General features: G+C 34.7%; 1 protein-coding gene across 45 annotated transcripts in view; it reads left to right on the forward strand.

Moving 5' to 3' along the window:
• The window catches only part of LOC139970443 (1-phosphatidylinositol 4,5-bisphosphate phosphodiesterase beta-1-like), a 152,393-nt gene that overhangs the window by 77,128 nt on the left and 58,454 nt on the right, over nt 1-16,811 (forward strand). For 27 of the 45 annotated variants that reach the window (XM_071976106.1, XM_071976113.1, XM_071976112.1 and 24 more), the window contains 7 exons: nt 847-1,013; nt 3,143-3,289; nt 6,434-6,585; nt 8,989-9,068; nt 9,912-9,996; nt 13,277-13,376; nt 14,456-14,515. In XM_071976106.1, the coding sequence (XP_071832207.1) occupies nt 847-1,013; nt 3,143-3,289; nt 6,434-6,585; nt 8,989-9,068; nt 9,912-9,996; nt 13,277-13,376; nt 14,456-14,515 (791 nt within the window). The remainder of the gene's footprint in view (nt 1-846; nt 1,014-3,142; nt 3,290-6,433; nt 6,586-8,988; nt 9,069-9,911; nt 9,997-13,276; nt 13,377-14,455; nt 14,516-16,811) is intronic. The other 18 variants (XM_071976108.1, XM_071976120.1, XM_071976135.1 and 15 more) reach the window with 1 other exon arrangement.

The raw sequence follows: 16,811 nt of genomic DNA on the forward strand, positions 1-16,811 counted from the left end.
TTTTTTCTAAATAAAGGAGACGTTTAATATCTGTAGATCTGATTCTGGTTTAAAAAATGCCCTTTAAATTCCTGCTGAATATCAAAAAGTTTGGATAAATCTTGTTAAGCAAAGATTTACCAAAATATACCAGTCTGTGTGTTGTCAAACTCATGACAGACATGTTCTGTTTTTAATAGTTTGCATTCCCTGTCATTAGTTTTACATTTTTATAGTTAAAGCAACATTTCAGGGAGGGAATGATGTACAATGAAAGTCACATGGTTCATTACGTTAAGTACCGTTTCAAATAGTTGTATGCATTTTCCTTCCCCTTTTTTATTTTTGATTATTTTTGATTTTTTGTGTTAATAAATTGGTTCCCAGCTTGAAGGTTGTAAAACTGTAAAGCACTAGACATGTCCAATCTCTTTTCTGTACATCTTGAACAGGTGCTTGTAGGTTTAACATCTAATAGGATGTTCTTAACAAGGACTTCAAACTGATGGAAATTTGAGACTTTTATAAGCATTTTCATATGCAAGTTTTGCAGAATAGTTTAATAGATATTTTACATGCTATTTATCCAATTTTTTGGAAAGAGGATTGTGTGGTATTTTCCTTGCAGTATTGTATGTAAACCAATGGGCATGATAAAAAAAAATAAGTCTTTTGGCCTAAGTTTTACTTGCAAATCCATTTCCCCCGTGAATTTCATATTAATTTTGTTTCATTTATTTTTGGTTTTCAATAAACTAGTATTTAAAGAGTTGTTTTGCATTCCCAACCTTTTTGACAATTAACTTGATTTGATTTTCATTCATAATTGTTCATGTTTTTGTGGGGGGTATTTTTGTTTCCCGCCAGTGGTGCTAAAAACAAACCGTACCTCACAAAGGAACAGATTGTGAAATTTCTCAACGATGGACAGCGTGATCCACGGCTGAATGAAATACTCTATCCGTACCATACAGAACAGGACGCCGTGAAGCTAATCAAAAAGTATGAGCAGAATCAGGCTTTTGCCAGGAAAGGTAATGACTTCTCATTTACATTCATGTTCTAGTTCATCAACTCTAGTACCTAACTATGATACGTTTTGTGATTTTAATCCAAAGAATATATAGGTAAATGCCCAAAAATTTGTAGTGTATTAGGTTTTTACTGAAATAAACAATACTAGAGAAGTCGTTCACTTTATGAAAATTTCTGACAGTAGTTGAAAACTTGTTCAAGATTTCATTTTATTTTATTTTAATTTCAATAGGTATGAAGCAGCAATGCCAAAAAAAACAATAGGGCCTTTTCTTATTAATATTTTTTTCCTTCTAGTTATCGTTATTTAATTTGGTTAGGTTTGTAGATATATATTATTATATATATATATATATAGTGATAGAGATGAGATGAATTTGATACTGATGTGAACAGAAAGCAACCATACCAGTGCATCGTGAAGATAAAATTAAAACAGGATGTGAACACATTAGCCTCATATTTATTTAAACATTTCTCAAGCAGTGATTGCGATCTCAAATTAATTTGGAATGTGCAAATTGGATGACATCATCACAAAGGATATTCAAAGCCGCAAAATTGGTTTCCTTTAAACGTGACCTTGTCCTTTAGCAAAGATATCAATTTTGAAGTTGGCAGTATCTTAAAGAATATCAGAATATGCTTCTTCAGTTAATACTGTTATTCCTTGTGTATGTATATAAATGTATATATATATAGCGTACAATGCAATCTATTGTACTCGCTTGTTCAGAAAGTTTCATCAGTTTAGAGACATGGAGTAATTATCTCAATGTGAAATTATTTTACAAACTTAGTAAAACTTAAAGTCTCAATACCTGTTTGCTGATGAGTTTCGGAAAACAAACTTCGGAAGCAGATTCAATGTTTCTTATTCTAAATGCACTCTGACCAGGTGGGTTTAATGGAGAAAAGCTGTAGCGATTGAATGAAAGAAATTTATTTTCTGTTGCCCTTATGGCGCGAAGGATTTACCGTAAAATCATTGCGACCACCCATATCGGCATGCTCATTACACAAATTTAACCTATATACTTACTTGTATCATCCACCTTTTTTATCTAATTCCACTGAGGAAACGTCTGAATATACCTGTTTATTATATGCAAGGAAATGACACAATTTCGCAAGCTACATCGGTAAGACCGAAGAAAGATACTATTCAAGAGACCTAACACAGACTAGCCACAAAAGTGAGAGTAATATGGTCGTAAACAAAACAGAGAGATTTGATTTGCCCACAATCTCTTGGGCGGGGCTAGCAAATTTTGATTGAAGTTTGTAGAATCTACGGACTTGTTACAAAATCTGGCGAATTTTTATTCAGCTCAAAATGTTAAACGACAGATAAATCAATAAAAATAATAAATATTAATATGAAAATTGCATAGAACAGTGTCATTTTTACTGAGCTTTTAGGGCAGTAAGCTGGAAAGGTCGAAGTTTAAATTTGGCAAACACACATTGAGACATTAAGATTGTGTCATATGGAAGAGATATTAGTCCTCGATCCAGAGCAGTCACATCAGAGGGAAAAAATAACATTCGACACAGTTGGTTCATAAAGGTCAAGGTTTGAACTGCAAATGCCCAAAATATTTTGATTTTCAGTAGTGTTTCCTTTTCTCTGCAAGATAGTTAGTTTAATGTCATATAACCTTGGCATTTAACTGTTGATATGATTTTTTCCCCCCCCCCTTTCTTTCTTATTATTTCTGTTTGGTATTTTTGTTGTATTCAATTCTAGTGGAGAAAAAATAACAAAATTCAGATTTGGTGTTTTTTTTTTTTTTTTAGACGGTTCTCCCTTGGAAAACCTGTACATTCTATTATGGTTGTTCCAAGATTAAAGTTCATCCAACAAGATTACTGTGAGATAGGATGTATGACCGTAGTGCTGTAAATAACCTCAAAGAGAGTTTTGCTTGTTCAATAAGAAATTAAGACCTCTATTAAATATCGAACAAATCTTAAAGATTGACATGGAAACACTCGAATGAATGCACAGTACTGTACAGTGCAATACAGTACAGCCTTTGGATGGATCATCAACTGACTAAATTGTTCTTTGAAAATAATCAATTATTAGCGTGTTTTTTGTTTTTGTTTTGTTTGTTCTCTCCAGGCCACCTTTCTTCGGAAGGTTTGGCACATTACCTGATGAGCCATGAGAATTCAGTGATTCCGCCTGAATCTTACATACTCTGGCAAGATATGGACCATCCTTTATGCCAGTATTTTATTAATTCCTCTCATAATACCTACCTTATCGGTGAGTTTATCTTGATTTATACCACCAGAAACCATAACAGTTAAAAATTTGTAAAGATTGTTCTTGCAGACTCTGCCAAGTGCAAAGACACACCAAGCTGCAAGTTATAGTCATACAAGTATTAATTTTGACTACAAGTACAAGTATTAATACAAGTATTAATTTTGTTTGAATGCCAACCAAGCATGACCGGTAACTTGTACTTGGAGCTACACAGTCGCCCTGCATCAGTGATCAACACATGTTGTATACCCATTTGCACTCTTTTACATTGTGTGCTCTGTAGGATAGAGTATTTACGATGCAGGTCAGCTGGTTTTGACAGTCCATTGTCCATTTAGTATTAAAAGCTCTGAAATTGGTGCCCAGCTTAAGAGAAGTCATTTGAGTCATTCATGTATATGCAGTCGTTTGTCCAATTTAGTTGAACTTTCGTAAGGCCTCTTCAATCAGTCATGTTAATATTTTATTCAACAGTTAACTATTGATGATTGTGTCAACATTACTTTGGTTCCAACACCCCCCCCCCTTCCCTCCCCCCTTCTGTCATCATGCTGCAAACTCGGAACAGAAGAAAACCAACTAGTGCTTCCATATGTTAACAACTTTCAGGCAAAAAAGAGCCACTGTTATGTTCATTTCGATAGTCTAGAAAAGTAACAAACGGAGGGCATGAAGCAAAAAAGTTAGTCGCCTTCACTTAAAAGACTATTAGTTCAACGGAAGACCTATACATGAAAAGTTTGCTAGGATTGAAATGTCAACCCTCTATAACTCTCTCCGATGCCAATATCGACAGAGGTACATAAGTGGACCCAAGAATCTGGCAAAGTCCCAGAAGACAGTGACACAAAGACAGTGACACACTTGTTGAGAATAGCATTGAAAAAGCATTTCTTCATCACAATATTCCATTTCCATACCTATATTTTGGTACATTCTGATATAATTCTCCAGCTAATGGATGCCATTACTTATCTGTGTAAGATACACTTGCCTAATTAGAATCAAAGTGCTAAGGGTACATAAGAGTTGTGCAGCAGCAGCAGCTGCCTGATGTCTTTGTTGGGGGACAAGTCCTCCTTGAGAGGCTGAGAAAAGTTACTGTGTGTATCCTTTCAGAGACTATGAAGGCTTGATTTGATTAGCTTCAGGAAAGTTGTAATTGTTCTTAGAAATACTTCAAATTATTTGGACAATGGTTGGTAGGGACAATGGAACCTCTAGGTGTGCTGCTACTTCATGCAGGTTTCAATAGTGAATCGTGTTGAATGTAGGATGTTACAGGGAACCACGTACCTTTTCCTGTTACATTAATACACAAGTCACTTGTAGCGAGTTGTTTCGTTGAAGCTGCTAGGCTAGCCGTGTCATAATACAGAATAATACAGAATACAATACAATACTAATACAAGACCTCACTGTGTGTTTCACTCAATCATGAGATGTAATCAAACCATACAGAATATTTTTTGTCTTCTTGTATCTTGTCATCAGTTTGAAAGTGACTTATACCCCTGCACAATGCTGAACTTTTCACCTCACAGAATCTGAGGATCTGCTTAGCAATACAAATATTGCTCATGATCCTCCATAAGCTACATTTGTCCTCGAAATCCTCCATCAATGTTTCATTTGTGTATGTCTGCTCTTTGTCAGACAATCTCCATGGATGTTTTCCTTTTACTCCTTAAAGCAATTCATTGGACTTTCTATTTCTGTTTTGTTAAAATATTATACTTTAATGGCAGTTTTATGGTACAGAATAAAATACTATTTCATAGTAAAATTCAGATTTATTTTTCAGAATGAAAAAGATTTATATCTTTTAAACTTTTTGATAATTGACTCCCAAAGCTGCTTTCCATTTCATTCATTTTCTGTCAGTATTCCTCCTCCTCTTTTTGCCCCCTTACATTTTGGTGCATTTATCCATGCACATGTTCTAGCATGTTTCTTTTAAGAGTTGAAGAGTTCTGCAAGGGATGAGAGGAATTCTAAAATTTGAATGTTTCTCTGTTAGCTTTCAAGTAAAACTATCAAGAGATTTCAATGCTGCTAAAATTCAGAAAAACTCAAAATTATTCCAAAAAAAAAAATATATAGAAAGAAAGAAAGAAGATAACCATCAGAGGTTTCTGACTCGCAGTGAATAATCGAAAAATCAGAGATGAAAAGGTTTGATGAATACCATAATTCTTAATGAATATTCAGTTAAAGAATGTTGTCTTCAGAAGAAAAAGCTTCCAGAGTTCATCAGCCAGTCGTCAGCTGTAAATCTCAATATTTATCACCTTAGGTGTAAAACTTATTGGTAATTATAGACTTATTAATGTATTATCTCCGTTGGTTAATATATGATTTTAATGAGACTATCAGATTTGAGATAAACTTCTATCGATTCGGTTAAAGAGAAAGACAACGGCATTGATGTTTGTTAGATGGAAAAGAACAGTAGGAGACAGATTTTATCGCTCTGCTCAGTCATGACGAAGCCTACAAGTTGAAGTTGAGGATTGAATTCTAGTGGCTAAATTTTATACTGTGTCGTTAAAACAAAAATGTGGTGATTCCATGTCATGTGTAAGGGGTTAATATCATTTGAGAGGCTATAAGAATTTGCCCAAGAATTAAAACTTTACCTATTTACCATTTTTACTCCAAATGAGACACAATTTACACTATGTTTTCTGCTTTATTGCAAGGAATTGATTTTTAGGGAAGTAGGGAAAAAATTTTCTTCAAGCAGTGTGCTTGTCTGGTCAACAGTTTTGTCAAACTTGCAGGGTATTACATCAAACAAAGACACCCTTGTATTAAATGCTTTTACCGAGCAAATATTAACGAGCAAATCTTTATTGAATTCAGTTAGCTCGTCAACTATTTGTTGCCCTGCGAGTGTACTATATTAGTAGCAATGAAATTTATCATGTCCATAAAATGACTTTAAAATGTTTAGACTTATGTTTCAATGTTTGCTTCCCACCTTATGAGCTACATTGCTATGGATTTTTTCAACATCAGATTGGGTTGGAAAAATTAAAAGTCAAAACAAGTTTCAAAGGGCAGCTGCCGTCATGGGAACAGTGATCTTAGAACAAGTATGTAGAAGATTGATATCTCTTTTCTGTCTTTCTCGTTTAGGACATCAATTCACAGGGAAATCGTCGGTCGAGATATATCGCCAAGTTCTCCTGGCAGGGTGTCGGTGCGTTGAGCTGGATTGCTGGGATGGCCAAGAGGATGAACCAATGATTACACACGGTTACACCATGTGTACAGATATATCATTTAAAGTATGTTGTTTCATTTCTCCTTGCAAATCATCAGATATGTGAGAAAAAATAGGAACATCAATGATTAACTCGGATTGCTCGAAGGTGGACGAGCCAGTAAAAATGTTTTATCCAAAGCAACATGCTCCTACAAGTATCCTAAAACTGAAAGTTTGAAATTTACTAAATTTCTCAATGGTTTGGAAATGTGTAAATAAAAGGAATAGTTTTATCTACAATATCAGTCTTTTCTGTTCCTTAAAAGTCCCTTTTACAGCCTTATAATACTTATGTGGCCTATGCAGTAGGTTTAAAGTTCATTAAAGTAGAAGAGTATCTTTCATTTTATATCTCAAATAGCCTCTTATTTAAGTAAAGTAGAATGAATATGTAATGAGCACTCACAAATAAAAAGATACTTCCTCAGGAGCTTTAAAACTTGATGAAACCTGCTCAATAAACCTAGAAGGAAAGGGGCACACAAAAACAAAAAAAAGCAAGATTGACCCTTAGATCCTCAAGATTTCAAAATGGTTGGAACAGATTCGTTGCTTTTGTAGAGATTTGTATAGTGTTTTTTTCTAGTTTTGTGACCACTTCAGCTGCTGCAGAAGAAATTGTCCAATCCCTTAGTGTCCGTTCATCGGTATTTCAACAGCACAAACCATGTCATTAGTTAAATCAATACTGTCGACCATGTGCTCCTGGGGATCGACCAATCGCATATCGCTTCTCTGACGACCTGTTCAGTCATTCACCCCCCTCTGCTTCACTTTAGATAATCGATTTTTGTATCAAATTCTAGAACATCGTAGAGGACTCCTTGTCGTCCGGAACATGGACTTTTTAAACAAGAGTGTCTTCGGCATAGAATCGTGCATGTAATAAAGTTTGTACAGTGATACATAGCATGCATCTCAAGGGTAGCTTGCACGCAACATACAGAGCTATGAGGGTTCTTTAAACTAACCAATCATCATTTTATATGAGTTGTACAGATCGACACAAACAGAGCATTCTATTTACTGGAAGAAAAAGAAGCCATCTGATCCAGCTTTGTTTTGTTTCTCCAAATTGAGATGCATATTTTCCATATTGATGCTGTTGCTATGGAAACCATCTCAGTGATCTTAGGCATCGAGGAACAACTAAGACTCTTAATCTTGGTAGTACCTCCTGTCACCATAAACTACAGTTTGTTTTCCTTTTCATCATAGATACATAGCCAAATTTACACCCTTATTGCGATGCGATAAATGCCCAGCATAGTAAATGTATTTTGTGAAAGATTAACACTTCCTACATTTCTGTATTAGCTTCATTTCTTTTTCTTCTCTCACTCCTTTAAACAATTTGCAACTATAACATTGAACAAAAAACAATAGAATTGTTTATCAGATATATATTTTGAAGAACTTATTCAATTTGCTGTGCTTCCGCTGTTATAGAAAATATGAACTGTCGACTTGTAAAAAAAATGTATACTTCCTTTTCACACGATATCTGATCGTAACATTGTCTCTCTGCCCTAAGCAATTTAGCCACAAGTTAAATCAAGGCCATGAGAGGACTATGGAGCTGTTCATTAAACTTTCACTGTCAGACTCTTGAGAAGGTTTTGTGCGATGTGCAATGTTTATATCATATTCATTTCCATCATCTCGTCGGACCTGTTAAAGGCTCTCCTCTATGAGGCCTCTCTCTTTATTGATTATCCTTCGTCAATTGCATACGATAAGTCTGCCTCTTCCTCTCACGGCCTCCGCTCGAGGAGAGACGGTGTTGACTTCACAACCAGATCGGTTAAACCTAGAAGATTTATAATTGGCTAATTGCTCAATGACATGTCAAATTGAGCCCGAAAAAAGATGTGATATTAGGTTGCTTTTTCTTCTTCTTCTTACTTTCTCAGCTAATTTCTCTCCTGGTTGTACTGTATGTAGCAGCAGTTACATAAATCATTTCATCTTTAAGCACTTTAGAAACAACTCTCTGAATAATCATTTATGTTGAGGTACATTTCCCAGGATTTAAGCAACTCATCTGTTTATTTTGATAATTTATAAAACATTTACAATGCTAATTGTAAAATTCTTAAAATAATACTAAAAAACATTACATGGAGAAAACTCATAATATTACACAATTCTAAATTATACACTTTCTAACATTTTATTGTCATAATGAGGTTGTCTTCTGTGAATTCAGTGATTACAAAACTTTTTTGAAACGATGAAAGGTTTTGTAACAAATGTTTGACCAGTTTGTTTACTAATAAACGGTCCTGTGGCTCAGTGTCACTTGGTTTCCTTGAATATATTATCTAGTAGGTTAAATTAAGTAATTAGTAGATCAATAAATCAACATAATTGAAAAATTGGATTGATATTTCATTTTTTTTCTTCTTTTTTTTCTCTTTTTCAGGAAGTGGTTGAAGCTATTAATGAGACCGCTTTCAAAACGTCAGACTACCCAGTCATTCTTTCCTTTGAAAACCATTGCACGTGAGAATTTTGTTTTTTTCATCATTCAAGCTATTTAATGAACATTTGCCGTATAATTTTGTTCCACGATAGATAACTGAAAAAAAGAAATGATAAATCCCTACCTTACTGCTTGCCAGATCTGCACCGATTGTTTTTGATTATTTCCAAAATGCCTAGAATCTTGTATGCATGTTTGGTTCACTCGATTTTCTGCGGTGATTTAAATTCTGTAAAAGTTGATCTCACAAGGTGTTGAAAGATTGATCGTATTCCAAGATGTGGTATAAATAAGACTGGGAGTGAAACCTCTTTCTTATTTACAATAAAGAAAAATGAAGAGTATTAAAAAACTGAATGGTGTTCCCCAATTATGGCATCATCAGATGCTCTGGTGACTGAAACCAAAGTTTGAAGGCTTTAGGCTTTCTCTCTTCCAGTTAAAATTGGGCAAACAGTTTTCTCCTAAACTCCAAAGGTTGCGAATGATTTGTCATTTTGAAGTGTGGCATAAAAGGGGCTTAAGTTTCTGTTGTGACGATGGTAATGCTACAGACTAACAGAACTGTGTGCTCATGCCTTTACTTAACTTTACATAATTTTAAACAATTTCAACACATTTTTAGCCCTTTTACACTGGCTTTTAGTAGTGTTTTGAATAAATGCTATTATAACACATGCTTTAGATCTGGAAAATATGAATATATTTCTTTATGTTGGTTATAACAGCCATTTGACATACAGCTGTTGAGATGCAAGTTTTCTGATTCATCATACAGTACTTGCCTCAAATACATATTTGAGAGATCCTGAATACCAGCTATTCTTTTGTTTACATATTTTGTTACTTTTTATCTCCTTCAGGCCAAAAGTACAGGCCAAAATGGCCCACTACTGCCGAACTATATTTGGAGACAAGTTACTGGTTGATCCTCTAGATGACTATCCGGTAAGCTGATCTGCCTCCTGAAATCACTGTACCTATTGATGAGAGACATATTTATACTTCAGTAACTAAATCACATCATTTAGATCTTCTAATTAACTATAATAGATATGGTTGAGGTCCAGTCTGTAACTATACCAGTTAGCTATACCAGATGCAGGTTAGATTCACTCAGTATTAACTATACCAGATGCAGTTAAGATTCAGTCAGTAACTTTACCAGATTTGGATTAGATCCACTCAGTAACTGTACCAGATGTGGTGGTTTAGATTCACTCAGTAACTATACCAGATGCAGTTTAGATTCAGTCAGTAACTAAACCAGATGCAGTTTAGATTCACTCAGTAACTAAACCATGCAGTTTAGATCCACTCAGTAACTATGCCAGATGCAGTTTAGATTCAGTCAGTAACTAAACCAGATGCAGTTTAGATCCACTCAGTAAATTATACCAGATGCAGTTTAGATTCAGTCAGTAACTATACCAGATGCAGTTTAGATCCACTCAGTTACTAAACCAGATGCAGTTTAGATCCACTCAGTAACTATACCAGATGCAGTTTAGATTCAGTCAGTAACTATACCAGATGCAGTTTAGATTCAGTCAGTAACTGTACCAGATGCAGTTTAGATTCACTCAGTAACTATACCAGATGCAGTTTAGATTCACTCAGTAACTATACCAGATGCAGTAGTTTAGATTCAGTCAGTAACTATACCAGATGCAGTTTAGATTCAGTCAGTAACTATACCAGATGCAGTTTAGATTCACTCAGTAACTAATCAGATATGGTTTAGATTCATACAGTAACTAAACCAGATGCAGTTTAGATTCAGTTAGTAAACAATCAGATTTGGATTAGATTCAGTCAGTAACTATACCAGATGCAGTTTAGATTCAGTCAGTAACTATACCAGATGCAGTAGTTTAGATTCAGTCAGTAACTATACCAGATGCAGTTTAGATTCAGTCAGCAACTATACCAGATGCAGTTTAGATTCAGTCAGTAACTATACCAGATGCAGTAGTTTAGATTCAGTCAGTAACTATACCAGATGCAGTTTAGATTCAGTCAGTAACTGTACCAGATGCAGTTTAGATTCAGTCAGTAACTGTACCAGATGCAGTTTAGATTCAGTCAGTAACTGTACCAGATGCAGTTTAGATTCAGTCAGTAACTTAATCAGATTTGAATTAGATTCAGTCAGTAACTATACCAGATGCAGTTTAGATCCACTCAGCAACTATACCAGATGCAGTTTAGATTCAGCCAGTAACTTATCAGATTTGGATTAGATTCACTCAGTAACTATACCAGATGCAGTTTAGATTCACTCAGTAACTATACCAGATGCAGTACAGATTCAGTCAGTAACTAAACCAGATGCAGTTTAGATTCAGTCAGTAACTAAACCAGATGCAGTTTAGATTCAGTCAGTAACTACTCAGATTTGGATTAGATTCAGTCAGTAACTAAACCCAAATATGGTTTAGAATAACCCAGTTAACTATAACAGAAGCCTTTCCTTATTTAAACTCATAGGGATGGATCTTTTCAATGTGAATTCTTTATGTTGCACACATTAACGATTTTACATCGATGTAATTCTGTCCATAAATAGCAGAGAGGAAAGTGTTACATAAATCTACCCTCTTATATTGTTTTCCTTGAAATTCCACAAAAGCAGCAGTGACTTTCAAGTGTCCTTCATGTATCCAGCTGTAAATGTTGTTTCAAACCAAGCAAACACCTTATTAACTACTTACCATTAAATTAAAAAGTATTAAATCACGTTCTACAGGTGCTTAGTACGGGAAAATTTGAACCCCATCCTTTGCTGTAAGGAATATTAATATGGCAAAAGAATACCCATCGATTTGTAGTCTTGCCTTAATTAGATTTTTAAGTTGACGTTTAGGAGTTTCAGTAGTTCAAGAACATAAAAAGGAAATTTATGGAGACTTTATTTAATGGAGGGAAGGGTAATGAGAGTGTAAGAGCTGTAAGAACTCATTAATAATGATATACTTGTTTTTGTGTTCAGTTGGGGTTCAGACTCACCATTATTAAGACCTAATATTCAGACTACATTTATGTTACCAGAGCTGTAGTAAGTTCAGCAACTGCATAAACTTGCGACATGCCAAATAGGTCCATATCTTCATGAAACAAACTTTCAGGCTTTTCTAGACTATACCAAGGAGCGTCCGAATGAATTATGAGTGACCAGCACTTTAATTATTATCTGTTTCATCTGCATCATGGTCTCATGTTTAAACCTTTTCGATATCGCTGCCAAAACTTTTTTCTCATCGGTTGACAAGATTGGTAGTGAAATCAACATAGCTGGAAGCTGGTATGAAAACATTGCCGGGTTGAAGCTGAAATAAAACAAAAGAACTTTATAGTTTAACATTTGTATGACTTCATACTTTATTAGTATCTGTAAATGCTCTATTCCCATTTAGGAACTCATTTTCTTTTTCTTCATCAAGATTCTTTGATGAGTAGAAAATGCCTTTCATTTTTGCTTTAAATGGAGTCTGTATCAACACAATATCATGTGTTCTCAAATATTGACTTGATAGTACAACTGTGTGTATTATTACAAACTTATATAGATAATATTTTTAGAATAACCATTCATATATATTCTGTATTGTGTTGTCGGTGCTAGTTACAGTGCTGGTTGTTCTTAGTGTTGAGTGGTTACTCCCAGTACTATTTACTCTATGTACTGGTTGATATCAGTGCTGGTTACTTCCTGTGCTGGTTATGCTCAGTGTTGGATATTCTAAATGGTTACTCCCAGTACTATTTACTCTATGTACTGGTTGATATCAGTGCTGGTTACTTTCATTGTTAGTTATGCTCAGTGCTTATTATTCTCAATGCTAATTACAAAGTAATGCTTCCTCTTAGTATTGGTTACTCTTAGGGCTGGCTACACTTAATGCTTGTCATTCTCAGTGCTGGTTTCATTCAGTGCTGGTTACATTCAGTGCTGGTTACTTCCTGTGCTGGTTATGCTCAGTGTTGGATATTCTAAATGTTGCATGGTTATTCTCAGTACTACTTACTTTATGATTTCAGTGCTGGTTAATTTATTGTGTGCTATGATCAGTGCTTAGTATTCTCAATGCTAATTACAAAGTAATCCTTACTCTTAGTATTGGATACTCTTTAAGGCTGGCTACATTCAGTGTTGGATACTCTAAGTAGTGATTGCAGTTGCAATAAATTAACAGTTGAACACATTGAACTTTTAATTTCTCCTCAGTTGGAGAAAGGCCAACCTTTACCAACTCCAACAGATCTAAGAGGCAAGATTTTGATCAAAAACAGAAAACAAAAAACTGACCCACATAAGAAGAGATCAGGTAGGTAATCCCTTTTTGGCATTGAAGTATTAGGAGTTTTCATGTATTAAAGTGCATGTTTACAGTGATCTTGTTGATGCATTGTTTCCTGTTGTGACCTTCATTTGACCTTTCTGTTTCTCTTTTCTTGCTGCCTTGGTTTTAGTGAAAAATTGCCAAGTGACCAAATGTTGTTTGATATTGTTGTCCTTGAATTACTACTGTTGTTCACCTACCCATTCTGCAGTGCTTACTGTTATATATCATTCCCAGAATGTTTTTGTATCATGTATTTTTCATACAGTAGACCTTTATAAAAATTGTTGGCATATTTAAGAATTACAATTGCAATGAAAGTGGGTCACCCCCCCCCCCCTTCTACGACCCACCCATATCATTGTATTTCTATCAGTTTCAGTTAATGCATTTTACTCGTATATGAAATTGGAAGGGAAGGACCTGGATGGTAGGAGCGATGATGATTTTACAGTTCTTATCAGTGAATTTTGTTATATTTATGTGTTTAAATCAATTTATGTTTCTTGAAACAGTGAGCCATAGAAGATGTTACTTTCTCTAATCAAAGAGTCTATGACACCACCATCCCACTGCTTTATGTCACACAGAGATCCCTAGTCATGTTATCATGTTGAGTTATATCAAAGGCTACACACGATGTATATATTACTGTCAAGTAACCATAAAGAAAGGAAGGTCCTTGTTTATTTCACATAAGAGTTAACTCTCTGATGAATGTTTGATCCCACCAAGTCACTTGAAATATATTTTGAAACGTCCTTTTCTTGAAGTAAGAATCAAGTATCCACGCTGGTAACATGAGGAAGTAAGACTAGATTTCCTCAGGACTCACATGATGAATTTTAGTGACTATAAGTCTACAGACTTCAGTCGATATCTCTATCCCGATATTAAGCTGTAAGAATTCGACAAAATGTTTTCAACTGTGTTTGACGTGGACAATTTTGTTTGCTTTGGGGGTTATGATGTCATATTAAGGCTGACACTTTCGGCCTTAATATGACATCATAACCTATAAATAGCATAGCTTTCAAAGGTTTTCTAACTGCTTGTCCATCTAGGCAATTCGACAGGCAAAAGTGGCTCAAAAGCTGTGGCCGATCAAACAAAGAACCAGAAAGGTAAAACCAAGGTTGTCATAGTAACCCAAGTCTTTCAATCATTCTTGGGATTACTGGTTCCACTAACACATGTTCACTTCAAGTGTTAAAGCAATACTTATTTAATACTCCTCTTCTTTCTTATTTAAAGTCGATAATACACCTACCATTCTCTTCAGCATCTGTCACCAGGAGTTTTGAATGTGAAACACAACCACTAACCTTTAATATTTAAGTTGATGAATATTTTGTTGTATTTCATAAACATACAGCTTTATATTTACAAAGATGCTGTTGCCTCTTGTTCTTGTCATCTGTGACTAACTCTTTTTAAATCTAACACTCTTTCAATAAGTTAGGTCATCGTCATGGTGATGTTTTGAGACATCTCTCATGAGTACCACAGTCTCATGGACACCTGACATGCACATTTTCTTTTGAAATATGTATAAAATACGTAAGAATCCCCTCCAAAACACCTAAGCTAAAATATCATTTTAATCTCTTAAATGCACCCAAAAGCATCTACAATGTAGCTGATATGATGAACAGCCAATGGGTCATTCTATGCTGTCCCAAGCTGATGTCTTTCTTGTCATGTTGGCTCAACTCGGTGACAGTACCTAATATAAACTGAATGATCACCGATCAACGATGCTAAAATCATCCAGGAAAACTTATAAACATCAGTGGAATTATATTCTTTCTTCTGCTGATGAGTTGGAAGTTACTGTTAAATTTAATTAGTTTATCATGCTAGAGTCTTTAACATTCCCCTTTCTGAATCAAGTCTTAGCCAGGTTTAGACATTGTGGCAGTGAAAATAAAATGTAAACCATCGACTTTAGACAGTCTAGTTGCCATTACCTGTATATATGCCTAATGATAGATGTTCATTGCTTACCAGCTGACAAATAAAACAATATCTACTACTACTCTATCAAGCTAGCAAGCTGTATGTTCATCCTGAATTTCCAAAGATTTACTGAAGCAAATAGCAAAATGTTTCTTTTACTATTTGTAGAACAATGTTTATATCTTGAGAGGTTTTTTTTAAACTTATTTATCAAAAAACTTGTCTCTAAAGTAAGCTGTTTGCAATAATCCATTTGTGATTTATCCACTTGTCCATTATTCACACATTGTTTAAAAAATAAAAGTCACACTGATATTACATCTATCCATCACAGACCCTAGGGCAGGGGTTCCCTAAATGGGGTGAACCCCCAGGGGGTGCTTGAGACGTTTCTGAAAGTCAAAACTAGAGTACTTTTTGTTGAGCTAACATCTGATATGTTCATATAATTTAGTAATGTACAAAGTCGTACCTATCAACAAACTCTTTTCACGTTCCATACGCATATGTTGCCATAGTAGTACCTTACCATGCATGTGGTACTTGATCTTTTACGAAGCACTGTTATGCGTATTATAGTATAATAATGGCTCAGATTGTGTCTCAAAAAGTTTGGGGTTCGTGGACAACTCTGACATCCACAGGGGGTTCGTGGGGGGATAAAGTTAGAGAAACCCTGCCCTAGAGCATATCCAGTTTTCATTTAAAGTGACTATTCTTAAATTATATTGTTTCCTGTGCAAATTTACTATCATAAAAATTCATCTTTCCTTATTTTGTTGCATTCAGAAATGCACACAGCCAAAAATTACAGTACACTGTATAAGCAGAAGGCTTAATATATCTATATATCTATCTACATATCTACATATAAATATGCTGCAAATATATTTTTTTGTGCACAATAACAAGGTCACAAGTATTAGCATTTTTCATGAGAATTTCAAAGCTGCTTTTGATATTTACAGCAGAAAATATTATAAATATGAAGAAACTACTTTGCATTTCTTCCATATTTTGTTTACAACTTTTGTCAAAACTGTAATTTATGATAATTTGGAAAAATAAAAAATTGACAAATTGATAGTCCCTCTAGTTTCATCATTATCAACTATGAGGGGTCACTTTATGGTATCTCCACAAGGTGCATTTAACAATCATTTTTACACATTTGTTTTGGGAACTTAACCTTTCAAATTAACTATAATATAAACTATACTATTTGCTCTGATTGTAATATCAGTCATTAGGTGGTCTGGTCATTTTTGGCAAGGAAAAATGTCCTTTCTCTCAGAGGTAGGTCTGTAGTACCTGTTTTTTTTGTTGTTGTATGTGTGTGTTACTATTATGCTGAATCAGAAATCCTCTCTTAAATGTATTAAAGCATTTGTAATAAACCGCCATTTTGAAGGTATGTTCTGGGTCGGTTACTGTTTGAAATTTTAGTGCATCGAGAGTACA

Source organism: Apostichopus japonicus, chromosome 8 (genome assembly GCF_037975245.1).
Source record: "Apostichopus japonicus isolate 1M-3 chromosome 8, ASM3797524v1, whole genome shotgun sequence".
Classification (NCBI taxonomy): Eukaryota; Metazoa; Echinodermata; class Holothuroidea; order Aspidochirotida; family Stichopodidae; genus Apostichopus; species Apostichopus japonicus.